We start from the raw sequence: 16756 nt of genomic DNA on the forward strand, positions 1-16756 counted from the left end.
AATCTCGCGGGAAGCTGGCTGTGAGCTGGCTCTATAAAAAAGAAAGCAGACGCGATGCCAGCCAGTGTAGGTGACGCAAACCACAGCGATCTGATGTGATTTAACAGTCGTAATGTAATCTCGAGAAGCTGGATGTGCATATTTAACAGTCGTAATGTTGGCTGTTAGCTGATGTGATATTAACAGTCATCATATGTAATCTTGCATATGATTGGAAGCTGGCTGTGATTTTATCACTTATCAATACACATATTAATACTCTCTATAAAAGAAAGCAGACGCAGGCACCGGCGATGCCTGGTCAGTGCGATTAGTCGATTTAACAGTCGTAATGTAATCTCGCGGGAAGCTGGCGATGTGATGTGATTTAACAGTCATAATGTAATCTTGCGGAAAGCTGGCTGTGAGCTACACATTTATGTGATTTAACAGGCGCTCTATCGAGCAGCAAAAAAAGCGATGTGTTTAACAGTTAGTTTCTCTTGCGGCACGGATGGCTCTATGCAGTCAGTGCTTAGGTGACGATGCACCACGATCTGATGTGATTTAACAGTCGTAATGAATCTCGCGGGAAGCTGGCTGAGCTGTGATGTGATTTAACAGTCGTAATGTAATCTCGCGGGAAGCTGTCTGTTAGCTGTGATGTGATTTAACAGTTATACTGTAATCTCGCGGGAAGGTGGCTGTTAGCTGCTTCTATAAAAGAAAAGTATTGTGGTTGTTTTGGTTGTTGTTGTTGTAGCGGCCACTTTTCCGATTTGCTTCAAAACTTATACAGAGGTGCCTTATGTGAATAAAAATATCGCATATGTCTTTTTTGTTCGATTTTCATTTTTTAAATAGGTCCTAACCTAGATTTTTTTAAAGTGAATATTCAAAAGAAAAACTAAAATTTCGTCCAAAACCTAGAATTTTTTAAGTTACAATTAAAACAATTTTAAACCATATATTTCTTAAAATTAAAAAAAAAATTAAAAAGCAAAAATTAAAAAAAAAATACTAAAAAAAAGTTTTTAAGTGAAAAATTTAAATTAAAAATTAAATTTACAAAATTTAACGAAAACTTCCAAATATCAATAAAAAAAATCAAAATGAATTTATACAAAATTTCAATACCTCATGATCCGCTTTTTCGTAAAACATTTATTTATAAAACAAAAAAAAAATTTGAAAAGTGAAAATTAAGAAAAAATACTAAAAAAAACTTTTTAAATGAAAAAAAGGCAAAAAATTTAACGAAAATTTCCAAAAATAAATTTAAAAAAACAATTCAAAATGAAAAAATTTTTTGAAGTGAAAAAAAATCAAAAATTTACAAAATTTAACGAAAATTTTCAAAAATAAATAAAAACAATTCAAAATGAAAAATTTCAATCCCTTATGATGCATTTTTTCGTAAAATATTAAAAAAAAAAAATAAAATTAAAAAATTGCAAATTTATAAAATTTCTATAATAGAAGAAATACAAAATTAAAAAAAATTATTTCCTCATGATCCGTTTTTTCGCAATTTTTTTTATTTAAAATAAATAATTTTTCAAACAAATAACTCCATCCTATCCAGCTCGCGTACGTCCTTAGCTTATTCGCATAGAACTCCCTGCTGCAACTGACAACGACGATTTTTCGTGAAAGTTGGCTACATTTAGGCGCTCAACATTTCAAATCCAAATAAAATTTGAAATCCCTGGTTGATCAAAAGACGGCATTTCATAGATTTTTTCGCGTAGAACTCCTTACACTAACTCGCGGTGAGTTTTCATGAAAGTTGCCTACATTTAGGCGCTTAGCATTTCAAGTCCAAATGAAAGTTTTGATCGATCAAAAGGCTGTATTTTATTCCTTTTTTCGCGCAGAACTCCCTACTGTTACTCACCAGAACTGTGGTGAGTTTTCGTGAAAATTGCCATATATTCAGGCGCTTAACATTACAAATCTAATAAATAACACAACAAATGTTTAAATAATTTATTTATTGCATAACCATTTTTATTTTCACATACAATAATACTACACTAAAGAAAAAACACAATATTTCGATAAATTACATTCGATATTCATGAGAACTGGTATCAATTTGACTTTTTAAAAGTCGAAAAACATAACAGATAAAATACATGATTTGATTTTATTGCAAGGTAGATAGGTTTATCATACAAACAAAATTTTTAGTTTGTCGTTCAATGATAAGTAAAAAGCTACTAGTGTTTAACTTTATCTATATATCGATATATATATAAAGTACATATATATATTTATGTGTGTATATATTTGTAAAATCATTATTTATATTTACTTTACCATTCCAAACTAGCATAACATTTATATAAGTATATGTGTATGTATGTACTAAAGCAAATTTAATAGCAACTACCGTATAATAAATTAATATAACACATTTTGAGAGGAAATAAATAGTGAAGAATGTTCAGCTATTTACGATAGGTAAGTGCGTACAAAACCTTTAATGTCGGCACGACACATGGGACACTGACCAACGCCGGGTGCGCATTGCACGCATGTAACTGTAAATGATAAAGGAATTAAACAATTAAATATTAACAGCTAAATGCAGCGTACGCACCTAAATGTCCACACGGCAAAAACACTACACCGACTTCTTCATCCAGACACACTTTACATAACCGTGCATCCTTCAGTTTACGATTTTCTTCTTCCAGTGATAAGGTTCTATTGAGCGTTTGTTCGCTAGCTACTTTGTTTGTGCACGCATCATCGGCTTTATCTGTTTTAGCTGCTATTTCTGTGTTATCACCAGTGTTTTTCATTTGCAAGGCATTGGTTACCGCCGCCGAACAACTCGGTCCATTCCACGCACTACCATATACTTGATTCTCAACATTACTTTGCTCCAACGTTGTCGTACTATTGGTAGCGTTATTATGACTTTCACCACAATTACTACCCACGCCGGCTTCATCTAGCATATTTATTAAACGTGAAACATCGCCTGCCAATGAAGCACTAACGCCTTCCGTGCACTGACCATTTGCGATTGGTTCAGCATCGTCAGGATCACCGAATACCGCTTTTATTAAATCTTCGACTGTTTCATATGGACGCCCGCAAGCTAATAATTGCCGCTGTGTGGCATTTCGTATTGAGCCACCATCAATGCCGATTTCGAGCGCCTGCAGTACGGGTGCTGTCATCATGGCTTCATCAATGGAAATTTCGTTGTGTGGTTGATGACCTGATTGTCGCGTCAGATCCTGTACATGCTGTATGTAGTTCGCCCCTTTAACGAGACGCACGAATTGGCACTGAGGAAACCTATAGCAAATAAAAATAATATACTATCAAATATATTTTCTCCTATATATTCAGTTAGCTAGTAACTACTCACCACTTTGCATGCTCGAACCAAGGATCATCTTCGCGTTGCCATGAACGCAAACCTATATTGCAGTGAAAACAACGCACTTGATCTTCGACATTTTGATAGTAGAGCCCAGCTTGTGCGAGTGCATCGGGTTTCTGTATATCAGGTATGGGCCAATTGACATATGTGCGTAGTCGTGAATCCAATGAGGAAAATTTTGGCTTTTTCGGTGTAGAAATTTGTTGTATGCCCAAATCACGCAGGCCATCGCTCGCCATTTCTATAAGTGGACCTAATTGCACGCGTGGACAGTTGGGAAAGAAACGCTTATGCTCCTCAAATGCATCGTCTTGTTCCTCCCACATAGCTATTATGCCCTTGCACCATGCACATTTTACTTGATCCGAACGATTTAAATAGTAGAAACCTGCTTTGGCCAGTGATTGCGGTGAAATATTCGGATTCTAGGTTAAGAAGCACAAAAACGTAAATATTAATTCAGTATTTGTTGAAGTTGAAAATATCTACACATTACAACAAACACTGCGCACTTCATTAGAAAAACAAACATACAAAAATGTATATATTTACAACAATGAGTAAACTAAATATAGTACACAAATTTGTATTTCAACACAAATGATACGCTTCTTTATCTATAAATATGTAGGCGGCGCACAGCACACGATAACTACTCACAGGCCAATTTTTAAAAGTAGCCAAACGATTGGCCTCCACTAAATAATCACATTCCTCAACAGATTCTTCCATTTTCAAGTCAAATGATAAATATTTTACTTTTCTAAAACCAAAATCAACTTTTCGGAGTAGTGATGTGGAATTCCTGAGTAGTATTGAAGTACTTCATGCTGAAGCACTTAATAACCGAATACTTCCTTTTACACAGCTGACAAAAATATTTGTTACAAGTTTTTTACTTAAAGTGATCCAGTAATTTTTTATTATAGATAAGTAGAATTTAATTCGTAAATATAATTTTATATAATTTGCTTAACGATGAATACATTTATAGAGCTAAACAAATAATCGGTTTAGTCAGTAACCACTGCATTAAAGACACAAAATATTTACACCGAAACAATGCTGCTTTGTTGTGCGGAAATATTTCCCTTTTTATTAAAACTTAACTTGCTTCAAAATCAAAAATTACGCTGCATAGATAAAAACAATATTATTTGTTTGGAGTTCAAAAGAAATATATATACATATATCATATATATGCATATGGAATTATATTTGTGTGCAAAAAAACAAAACATTTTAAAAGCGTACTCAAATGCCTTAAATTATGCTCTGGCAACACTATTTCCGCCTGTTTAAATTTCGTAATTTCATCAAAAGAATGTAAGCAGTAAATTTATTTTTGTATATTAATAAATTTGTTTGTTTATAATGAAAGTTATAATTTCAAAATAAGTGCTAAGTGAAGAGTAAATTGTGTTTGTGAAATTAAACATTTAGTTTGATTTGTATATTATCGTTTTACCAATAAACGGCGTATGCGGAAGTGCCCGTGTGCAAGACGCTGCTTCAGTTGCTCAATAAATTTGTTGATGTGACGTTCAGCTTGATGGCGTTAAAGCTTGCAGACTGGCATCTTAATAGCGTGATATGCTAGTAAAATATATATAATTTAAGGTAGCCTAAAGAATTTAGCAACTTTTCGGCAATCATAACCTCAAATGTATTTGAACTCTGCCAAGTGCTCTTAATATGTAAGTGCTTATTTTGCTATAGAAAGCCGTAGAAACAAAACATATATCACTTCTGCATTATACGAGTATACATACGTACTTAAATTGGCTCTAGAAAGTACATAGAAACATTTATCGCTCCTGCATTCATGTTTATATGTCCTCGTTGGACTACCTACAGGTAAGTAACACATTTGGTTTATATTTATATATAACAATACTTGATTTAACATCCTTTACTAATAGATAATGAACGAGAAAATACAAGCAATATTTATCCTCACATTTAGAGTTATGTTCACATGTAATCGCATAAGCATTTCCTTGTTCCTGCCCAACTGATTTATGCACATAATTTTGTAAGATTTGTAACCTTACATTTACTTTTCTTCATTTTTTGTAGTAAAAGCAAAAAACCAGCAAAACCCACATACGGTGTTTTAAAGCCGGTAAAACCGGCCATCATTGAGCCATCACTTGTTGAAATTTAATTTATTTATTACTCTTCTTCTTAATACAACTCGAGCGACAACAAATCAGTAAAATGAAGATGCACAAACTATATGCATATAAGTATGTGAGATTTAAATTAATACGACTGCGCACATACTCCTACAAATAAGTATATCTGCACAAGCGTACAGGTATAAAAAATCACCTGCAGAGTTGGGTCAACTAAAAACAGGAATGGCTTAGCTGCGTTGATGAAATAGCAAACACGCACACATACAACATATCCTCATATGCACTTACACATGCACATATGCATGCAACCCGATTAATCTCGACCTTGAGGAAAGTTTATGTCTTTATAAGCACATTTGTATGTCTTTATATGCTAATTTTAAAGCTAACGGGCATTGGCTTCGTATACGAATTTGAAAAATTGCACAACTTTTTCAATATTAATAATGAAAGATATGAATAAGCTGAATGCACGAGTGATACATACAAACACGCCTGCGCGTAAATGACAAAAGTTTGCTTTTTTTGTGTACTAATCACTAACATTGACTTACAAAACGCAAATAGACTTAAGCTCGTGTCAAAATTAGGGACAAGTGTTCATGTGGTTGTGTGTATGTGTGTTTGTTTTTGAAAGCTGAAACAAGCAATTTCAAAAGTATTACAAACAAAAGTGTGTGCAATCTTCATTACCACTCCCAATGTTAGGTATGTGCATATATTGCTTTGTGCTTCGTATTTTTTATTCCAATTTGTTAATTTTTACCAGTTTTCTAATATAACCTCACAAAAATATACAATTGTGTAAGTAAAAAATACTCTTCCTAAATTAGAACTGTGTCTTAAGTAATATTTTTGACTATATTTTTTCTTCTTTAGAGGAGTGACAAATCGGCCGCATTTTTCAAAAGTATTTGGAGAATATACATATATTTTTTAACGCTCCAAAAATAACAGCCGAAATTTGGCGAAAGATAAGAGAAATTATTTTTCATAAAAAAACAACAATTTATTCAAGTTTTTTTTTTAATTTTTTTTAATTTTTTAAACAGGCAATAAAAGTTCTTAAAATACTTTCACAATTAGTAAGGTGATTATTTGCATAATTTTACACTTAAATGAGAAATTTTATACTAACTCTCCGCATTTCAGACCGAAAAAATTTCTAGCTGCTTGCGTTCTAACCTAAAACGTGTTCTTTTACTAACACATATGGAGAACGTATAAAAAATATACTTTAAAAAAAGAAAAGTAAAAACAACAACAAATTAGTTCTAACATTTTGACACTGTCATTAACCGTAAATGTGTTTTTTGTCATTTTCGAAAACATTTCGGCGGCGTCGTTAATGCACGGTAAATAATTTCCGTTTTAAAATGGTCAAAGGTAGAGTTTATTGTGTTGACAATGGAAAATTATTTATGTTTCGTTCTTAACATCAGCAATTTAACGCTTATAACGGGTATAACTTGAGCAATTAAACTTGTGTATAAAATTTATGTGTTTGTGTGTATTTCTGTGCCGTTGCGTAATATCGTTATATACCAGTCAAAGTTTAAAGACAGAAAGGTGCTAAGTAGAAGCAGCAAGAAAAGAGAAAAAATACCCAAAAAGTAGGTTAGTCTGGAAAGACGACACAGGCGTTAAAGAAGAGCTTAATGCGTGTACACACATACCGACACACACACAGAGAAATATCCGCAAATTGCGGTAAGAAAATACTAGCCTGACGACCGGCAAGCTTGCGCACAACAGCAGTTGATCACCGCACAGCAACAACAACAACGCATACGAACGTAGTATTTGTATCCAGATCCCAAAAACCGCTCCACGTCACTTTGGCTACTGGCGACAGCAGCAATCTAGCAATCTGCTTCACATAACCAACAAACATTTGGCATGGCCCTTGAATGTGGTGATGCTGAGGTGTGTGCGCCACCTAAATATGTAAACATACCTTGCATATACACTACATACGTATATACATATGTATGTTTGTATAGACAAAGGTACGTAACATGTCATACTTGACTATAAAAGCTTAAGATGACTGCAGCCAGTGGTTAGTCTGTAAACACGCGTCGCAGCCAAACGTACAAATCCATAATAAAAATAAACAAATAAGTGCATTTTGTAACAGAAAAGTTTTGTGTGAAAGTAGAAAAACATTCGAAATTCAAAATGTTGAAATTTATTTTGGTTGCCTGTCTCTTAGTACAAATCGCCGTTGCGGCTCCCATTGTAAGTGCCAAATATTTTTATTCAAAAAATCATGCTTGTGTGTATGTATGTACAAAAAATTACTTGTAAAGGAAAAAATATTTTATGTAGTATGCTAGAAAGCTACGTATTCCTTGTGACTCGCTGTGCCGCTTAAGTTCTGACACACTTTTGACGTTTTGTCGAGCGATCCATTTCGCATTTCTCATAGGGGCTGCATTTAGTGTTGCCACAGTAGGCGCCGGAGTTGCCGCTGGCTGCAATTATTAAATAATAATTACTTTTTATGTACATACATATGTATATTATTAGGTGAAAAATTATTTTTGTACGAAATTGAGTTCTCAACAAATCTTTGCTAGAATTTTTTAGTGAAATAAAAAAGTTTTCTTAAAAACATTAAGCAAACTTACGAAAAATAGGTAGCAAAATAAATTTTAAATTTTTTAAATTTATTAAAAAAGTTAAAATATTTTTTTTGGTAAAAAATTAAAAAGTAAATACATTTTTTGGTAAAAAAAAATAAATTAGATAAATAATGTTTTTTGGAAATAAAAATATCATTGATTGGTAAACAATATTTCACAAGAAAATATTTTTTATTAAAACATAAAAATAATATTCGTTAGTAAAATTTTCCTATTTTTTCTCAAAAAATTGAACATTGTCATTTTTTTTACAATGTTCAACAAAAAATATTTGGTTTTGTTTAAAAAGTGTAATTTTTGGCTGAATAGATTTTATAAAAAATTATATTTTTTGATTGAAAATGTTAAAATTTTGTTTTTGATAAAAAAAACTAAAAATAAAAACTTTTTTTGGTAAAAAAATTAAATTAGGTAAAATATTTTTTTTGGTACTAAAACTTTTTGGTATAAAAATTAAAATAATATTGGTTGGTAAAAAATTTGTCACCATTTCAATTATATTAAATATTTTTCTTAAAAAAAGTAAGTATTGTCTTTTTTTTAATAATGTTTAACAAAAAGTATTTGCTTTTGGTTAAAAAAGAGTAGTTTTTGGTTAACAAGAGATTTTTTTGTTAAAAAATTAAATTAAAACAGTTACGAAATACATTTTTGTGATAATGGAACTTATTTTTTGATAAAAAAAATATTTAAAATATTTAAAAAATTTCTGGCATTTTTGATTTATTTAAATAGTTTTCTTAAAAAATGTAGGATGCCCTGTTAAATTTTATAATAATGTCAAATAAAAAGTAAAAAAATTTAAACATTTTCAAGCATTTTTTAATAATATTAATTTTTTTCTTATAAAAAATAATACTATTTGGTAAAACAATTAAAAAAAAAATCATTTTCGAATTATATTAAATATTTACTTAAAAAATGTAGGATGTCTTGTAATTTTTTTTTTTAAATACATACATATGTATTTGGAGGTTAAAATTTTTAGTTAAAGAAAAAAACATAAAAATTATTAAAGAAATAAAATATGTAAATAATCAATGAAAACTACTAATTTTTTTGGCAATAAAACTTATTTTTTTGGTAAAAAATATTATTTTAAAAGATAAAAATAGCTAATAAATAATAATTTTTTATAAAAAATAAGTTTTATAACCCAACAAATTTTTAATAATTTTTCTTAAAAAATGTATGGCAAATAAATAAAATAATATAAATTATAAAAAAAAATTATTAAAAATTTTTTTGTGGTAACAAAACTTAGTTTTTGATACAAAAATATTATTTTAAAAGAAAAAATTAAAAACTGTAAATAAATAATATTTTTTTATAAATAATTTTTGGTAAAAAAAATATTACTTTAAAATAAAAAAATGAAAATAGTTATTAAATAATATTTTTTATATAAAAAATTCTGCCACTTTTATTAATATTTTAATGAATCAAAACACTCAAATCAATAAGATAAAATACCAACCACACAAACTATTAAATTATAAACAGTATGAGACAAAAAAAGTATATACAATTTGAAAAAGTAGTGATAATTAATATCTAAAAATCGCTCAGTAACTGTTATTAATAATTTTTTTTCACAACAGTTTTTTATAAATTTATGAAATATATATTTTTTATTTATTTTTATTTTTTTAATTTTAGTTTATTTCTGTTTAATTTATTTTTTTCATTAATTTAGCAAAAAAAAAACAATTTTTTTTCGTGAAAAAATTAAATTTCTCCGTTTTTACTGCTCACACTAACATTTTTACATTTATATATAAATTTATTTGGGATTGTACTCACAATATTTGTCGCCACCCTTGGAGTTGCCATTGCCCTGGTCCAATTGGTTGCGCTGTATGCACGAGCGTTCGTTGCACAAATTCGGGCAACATTTGCCGCCGATGGCACTACAATCCGTATCTTGTTTGCACTTCGGTGTGCAGCTCAGCACCTTCGTGGACGAGGGACAACCTACTTCACAAAAATGAACACAAAAACGAAAAAGTGCAAGAAGTTTACTCAATAACTGACACTTTGAAAAAGAAGCGCAAACAAAAACAATTTAACACATACTTTGTGCATTGCTCATTACCACCAGCGCCAACAACAGCAGCAGCAACACTTTGAAAGTTGCACCGCCTGTCAGAGAAACAACAAAAAAAGCAATAAAAAGGATGAAAAATTCATATTCACTCATATTTTTATGCAAATTTTTTCAATTAACACTTTGACTGATTTTTTCGCAATCGGAAATCGCAATGTGTACAAATGAATTTCTGTGTGTAATTGTCATTTACCAAAGAGACGGTAATTGCTGTTGTTGGTGTTAAATGCTGACGATCCGTTGTGGCGAAACATGTTCACTTCTGCGCTATTAAATGAAAACTACCTTAAAAGCGACGCGCACACGACGTGTTTATATGTTTGTTTGTGCTCTGCAAACACTTACGAAGTTGAACGCCTGCCGCCCCCCGCCAGCCCATAGTTTTCGTTTGAAGTTTCTTGCGTTTATTTTGCTTAATAAGAAATTAGTTACAAAGGTACACACAGATTCATTTACGTGTGTCGAATATTATGTACATATGTACGTATACACTAGGGTGGGTCAAAAATCTGAACTTTTTTTAAATTAAATTACAACCACTAATATCTTTTAAACGGTTAGGTCTACAAAAAAATTGTTTAGGAGAAGTCTTTAAGAACTTATCTTTCATCTTTTGCTGCTAATTTTCATAGTACCACGCGAAAAATTATTCGAAATTTTTTTAGAACCACCCTAGTATAAACTTATGTTCGTCCTTGCACGGCTGTTGGAAGCTGGTTTACGTTTTGAGCGTCTTTTGCTATTAATTTTCATAGTACCAAGCGAACAAATTATTCGAGACTTTTTTTAGAACCACCCTAGTATAAATTTATGTATGTACGTACCGATCTTGGAAACTTGTTTTCATTTTGAGCGTCTTTTGCGAAAAAATTATTCGAGACTTTTTAGAACCACCCTAATAAAAACTTATGTATGTACATACGTCCGTGCACCGCTCTTGGAAACTTGTTTACGTTTTGAGGTTGACAACGCATCTTTCGCTATTAATTTGCCGCCAGCAAACTTTTAAGATTACTTGTTTCCAGTTCTTTTTCGCTTATTTACATACAATACATGAATATCAATGTATATATGTATGTATGTATATATGCAAGTATATACCCTTCATACGCCGTTGATCGTAATTACTCAGCGCTCGCAAAATTTGAGAATATCAGCTGAAATGTGACGCCTGTCTCATAGAGTTTTGCTCAACTCTCTCATAGTGTTCTACTCCCAAACAGCAAGCGTTGAGCATACCGCTGCTGTTTTGCTGAGCTAAAAAAAATCGTCTGAGACATTTTCTTCTCCTGCCTTACTCTCTCTTTAAACCGTTATTCAGTAAAAGTTGTACTAAAAGTTTTCCTCTTGAGCTCTGGAGATCTAATGAGCGAGCCATAACAATAGCTGATTCTTTAGTTTTTTTCCAAAAAAAAAGTAAAGTCAAAAATCATGTCGTTGGTATAAAGAAGCCTTACTTACTTCATTCCGACCATATCGGTTTAAATTTCAGTAATTTGGTACTGAGAAGCTTTCGTTCCTTTCGACCTTTCTTTAGACTGTTCGAACGTAAGAAATTAAATAAAAAGATTGCATAAACACCAACGCTCTAACCCTCCGGATCCAAACTGAAAACAACTCTAAGTCTTTTTCAACCTCTTTTCTTTATGAAGAGGGTATATGCTCTGTCATAGAGTCATGTCTATACCTAAGCCACTTTCCGCTAATTTTCATTTATTCCATATTTATTTTTTCCTCAAGGAGATGATAAAAATTACTCACGAAAGATATGTTGTACTCGAAGTGTTGAAGAGAGGGCTGCGGTCAGAGCTCGGGGTTATTCTGAAGTGAGATATATTTATTCTTATCTAGATGACGCATCGCTTCGTGAGATATATAGTATATACATACATACATATAATTAGTAATTGTAAGAAATTGTTTTGAACTCGAAAGTGGCCTTTCCAAGTAATTGTAACATTACGTGTTAGTTTACTTTGCCCATCGAACCATAGAGATCGGACAGGCTGGGAGCTCATTTTGTACTCTAAATTACAAATATTTAATCAGAAACTTTTTTTGTCCTGTACAAATGTCGACTAGGCTGACATCCATTGTTTATATTGGATTTTTTCTCTTCGAAGACATTACTGGATGTGGATGGGGTGACATTAGTAGTCCCGAAGTGCTCTGGCTCTGTTGCCATTTTGTGTTTTCTCAATCTTAAGCAGATTCTAGCTGAAAAGTTTTATTGGATCCTGAGTTAAATTATTAAATTGAGAACTTTCCACCAATCCGAAGACATATTATCTATATTGTGTAGAGCTCCGACCTTCTGAGTGACATCATGTGGCATATTTATATGTGTGTATGTATGTACATATATACGGGCCCATTCATACATACTTACATAATAATACATCACGTTTTAAACGATGGCGGTGCACATGCACGTAAAAAATTAAACAAGAAATCGCAGTTGGATATTAATAAAAAGTACTCGTATCTACATACATACATATGTATGTATGTATGTACATATAATACATAGAGACACATAAAAATATGCAAATGGCTGGGTAATTACACATTTTGAAATGCACATCAGCTTACCGACACTTCTGTAAGTCAAGTGCTTACTAATACATATGTATATTATCGATTTTCGGGATCCCGAAATTTCGGTATTGTTGAATAAAAATTGCTCAAACACAATATTTTCGCCTTTTATATATTTTAACGTAGTCCTGAAAATTTTCGTAATCGATTTTCGGGATGCCGAAAATTTCGGGATTCACAAATTGACAGAAAACATGGCTATTGCAATCTGATCTGCTTACGCTTACTAATGCATTTAGTACCTATCGATTTTCGGGATCCCGAAATTTCAGGATTTTCACTTGAGATTGTCTTAACTGCAATATTTTCACTATGTATTTGTATATTTCAACGTAATCCCGAAAAATTCCGTAATTGTTTTCCGGGATCCTGAAAGTTTCGGGGTTCACAAATGACAGCAAACATGATCATTGTACGTAAGCTTATCTACACATTTATACGAGCAAGTGCTTACTAATGCATTTAATATCGATATTCGGGTTACCGAAATGTCGGGATTTTCACTTGAGATTGTCTTAACACAATATTTTCAGTTTTTTGTTGATTTCAACATAGTCCCGAAAAAATCGGTAATTTTTTAGAGATCCCGAAATGTTCGAGATTCACAAATTGTCAGAAAACACAAAGTAAACACGTCCGTTAAAATACTAAATGTGCTACCGAAAATTTTCGTAATTTTTTTCCGTGATCCCGAAAATTTCAGGGCTAACAAATTGTCAGAAAAAAACAAAAGAAACGCATCTGTTAAAATATTAAATGTACTTCTGAATATTTCCGTGATTGTTTTCCGGGGTCCCGAAAATTTCGGGATTCAAAAAACAAACACGTCCGTTAAAAAACTAAACTGTAGATATCTACCAGCATACATAACTAATTGGCTGTATTAATCATTTGCAGGGCACTAAAGCCCCGCACGAACATCTTAAGGCTATCGACAGCGCTTCGTGCTAAAACTGGTTAAACAAATGTGTATTTTTTAATGATTTTACAAGTACACAAGTAGGCATACAAACATACATATGTACATGCATATGTATGTAGATGAGCAAGTAATTTTGTAAGATAAACAGTTGCAACACTAGCAACAGCATCTCTGAGTTTGTGCAATTCATGCCTAATAACAGGTTCAATATTTACATTTCTTTGAGTTTAACCGGCTTCACTTACTTTTATTTACTTTTTTGTTGACGATAATCGTTTTTTACTTGTCTCATTGGTTTTATGTCACAAGGTCGTATGCGAAAGCAACGCTTTTGTGGCCGAGTGAATGTGCCACTGCAATGAAAGCACTTATAGCATATATACATACATACTAACTGTACATTCATACATACATACATACACACATGGAGTTGTAGTTTTGCACTAAAAAGTTGTTTATTTTCCGTACATTCACTATTTTTTTGCTTTGACTATGCAGGACCAAGCGGAGGCTGAGGAGAAGGCCGAATTGGAGCGTATCCAAAATGAGAGCGCACAGTACTCTTATGGCTCAAATATCGAAGACAACATAAACGACGGCGCCATTCAACGTGAAGAGACACGTGATGGTACAAAGGTAAGAAATTGTTCAAATAATAGTAAAAGTTTGACTTAAAAGGCTTCAATATCCGGATAATATTGAGAGGAGATTAGGTGAGATGAGATGGGATGAGATGAGATGAGATGAGATGAGATGAGATGAGATGAGATGAGATGAGATGGGATGAGATGAGATGAGATGAGATGAGATGAGATGAGATGAGATGAGATGAGATGAGATGAGATGAGATGAGATGAGATGAGATGAGATGAGATGAGATGAGATGAGATGAGATGAGATGAGATGAGATGAGATGAGATGAGATGAGATGAGATGAGATGAGATGAGATGAGATGAGATGAGATGAGATGAGATGAGATGAGATGAGATGAGATCAGATGAGATAAGATGAGATGAGATGGGATGAGATGAAATAAGGCGGTATATTACAAAGGAAAAGACAATGATAAAGTAATTTATTGGGGTTAATTCAACTTTAGATGAAGTAACATTAAGAAGTCGAGAGATAAGCCTGGGTTGTAATCTGATTTATTGAGATCAAAATTAAAATATGAAAGACAGATGAAGATCAGCAGGTTATTGCCTGAGATGAGAAATGAAGTCAATTTATAAGCTCTTAAGGCTTAAGAAAATGGGAAAGGAAGTTCGCAAAAAGTTTGTGAGAACGAGAAGGAAGCATCGGACACCCTAGGTTAGGTTATGTTAGATTAGATGGCTGATCTAGAGAGATCGCACGTGGACTGCTATATGTCCTTTGTGAAGCCAAAGAAAAGAGGAGCTCCTACATTCGAACTTATAAATTAGCAATTTGCGTAGGCGTTTAATTTCCATTCCCGCCAGTTCGGTAGGATGTCTGAAGGTATGCGTTCCCAAGTGTTTAAGTCTTGACCTCCCAAACGTGGGACAGTCAAGAAGGAAGTGTTGAGTTGTTTCCACCGCATCTTCTTCCATACAGTTTCTGCAAATGGATTCCCAACCTTACCGAATGGACGCCAATAGGGCAATGGCCTGTTAAGAGCGCCACAACTAGAGAGAGACTAGCCTTACTGAGAGCAAACAGATCAATAGATCTCCTGCGATCGCTCTTGAGCCTAAAGGCCTTTGCACAGCACATATATCGAATAGCGCTGGGCAAGCTTCCGTGAAGCCCAGCTATCTAGTAGTAGAACACAAGAGGATATGGGAGCACCGAACAGTGTCCATTCTACCGATAGCGGTTCCAGAGTGCCTTTCTTTGCTAGCTTATCATCTTTACAATTTTCTGCGATTCCGCTATGTACTGGTACCTGGTACCCATACCAGTATTATCACAAAGATACTTGATGCTATTGATAGCGAGGTTGACCAACCCTGAACGCACTGTTTGTGATTTTAAGACTAGTATCGCCGCTCTGGCATCGGAGTGGCTGGTCACCTCTCTGAAGGAGGCTGCACTTCGGAGCAGTAAATCTTCTGCGACCTTAATGGCTGCAACCTCGGCTTGGAAGACACTGCAATTGTCAGGAAATCTAAAGCTGGAGTTGATAGAGGGCTCCTGACAGTAAAATATATTATATATTATATACTATATATATACAAATAATCAGAGTCGATTTAGCCGTATGTGTCTGTCTGACTGTCAGCCCGTCTGTATATCCGCGACTAGCGCTCACATAATTTCAGTATATTTTTTTTCAGATCGAAACACTATAGCACTAAGCTGTTCGATCGAAATAAAGCTAATCATCTTCATATACTTTTTTGTTATAAGAAAATCAACTGTGCAGGGTATTACAGCTGCGTTGCAGCCAAAATTAACGTCTTCTCTTTTTAGAACTGGTTAACAAACTATTTTTCTTCATACTTTCAGGTTAAGGGCATGTACTCGTACCGCGATGGTTATGTCATGCGTACCGTGTACTATGAAGCCGATGAGAATGGTTACCGTGTGGTCAAGGAGGATACCCAAGAGATCGGCGATGGACCACAGTTCGATGAGAATGGCGAGGCCACCGTTGAGGGCTCTTTGATACCCAAATACTCCATTCGTTTGGACAAAACCGACAACGAGAAGCACTACAAGGATGCGCGAACCAATTAAATCGACTGCTTAGCATTTAATGCGTACGCTTTATAAGCATTATGAGTTAAGAAAACAGACTGAAACAAAAATTATGCTAGCATTGCTTCGCTTGTTGCATAAAACAACGTGTTTTTTTTCATTTTTTTTATTAAATACAACTTGAATTTAATGTGATTTCGTCACAGTGAAGTTACAAATAAAAACGAAATGAAAAATTTACACACACAAATCTTTGATTGAAGCGCACATTTGTTGTAGTTGCATGTATGTTTCAC

General features: G+C 33.0%; 3 protein-coding genes across 5 annotated transcripts; 1 reads left to right on the forward strand and 2 right to left on the reverse strand.

Moving 5' to 3' along the window:
- Window positions 1–2008: 2008 nt before the first annotated feature.
- LOC126755956 (death-associated inhibitor of apoptosis 2) lies at window positions 2009–4173 on the reverse strand. The gene is made up of 4 exons (XM_050468697.1): window positions 4043–4173; window positions 3368–3807; window positions 2585–3294; window positions 2009–2525 (listed from the first exon to the last, which is right to left on the reverse strand). The coding sequence occupies exons 1-4, from the start codon at window positions 4112–4114 to the stop codon at window positions 2437–2439; spliced, it is 1311 nt and encodes a 436-aa protein (XP_050324654.1). The 5' UTR covers window positions 4115–4173; the 3' UTR covers window positions 2009–2436.
- A 935-nt stretch (window positions 4174–5108) lies between these two features.
- On the forward strand, window positions 5109–16700 carry LOC126757441 (larval cuticle protein A3A). 2 transcript variants are annotated; one of them, XM_050471357.1, is made up of 3 exons: window positions 5109–5239; window positions 14297–14434; window positions 16269–16700. In XM_050471357.1, exons 1-3 carry the CDS (start codon window positions 5216–5218, stop codon window positions 16497–16499), a joined length of 393 nt encoding a protein of 130 aa, XP_050327314.1. In that variant the 5' UTR covers window positions 5109–5215; the 3' UTR covers window positions 16500–16700. The 2 variants fall into 2 exon arrangements, with proteins under 2 accessions (XP_050327314.1, XP_050327312.1); XM_050471355.1 differs by lacking the exon at window positions 5109–5239 and adding an exon at window positions 7467–7764.
- On the reverse strand, window positions 7699–10586 carry LOC126757442 (uncharacterized). 2 transcript variants are annotated; one of them, XM_050471359.1, is made up of 4 exons: window positions 10472–10586; window positions 10248–10313; window positions 9975–10145; window positions 7699–8000 (listed from the first exon to the last, which is right to left on the reverse strand). In XM_050471359.1, the coding sequence occupies exons 1-4, from the start codon at window positions 10530–10532 to the stop codon at window positions 7897–7899; spliced, it is 402 nt and encodes a 133-aa protein (XP_050327316.1). In that variant the 5' UTR covers window positions 10533–10586; the 3' UTR covers window positions 7699–7896. The 2 variants fall into 2 exon arrangements, with proteins under 2 accessions (XP_050327316.1, XP_050327315.1); XM_050471358.1 differs by having other exon boundaries at window positions 9975–10148.
- Window positions 16701–16756: the final 56 nt, after the last annotated feature.

Source organism: Bactrocera neohumeralis, chromosome 4 (genome assembly GCF_024586455.1).
Source record: "Bactrocera neohumeralis isolate Rockhampton chromosome 4, APGP_CSIRO_Bneo_wtdbg2-racon-allhic-juicebox.fasta_v2, whole genome shotgun sequence".
Lineage (NCBI taxonomy): Eukaryota > Metazoa > Arthropoda > Insecta > Diptera > Tephritidae > Bactrocera > Bactrocera neohumeralis.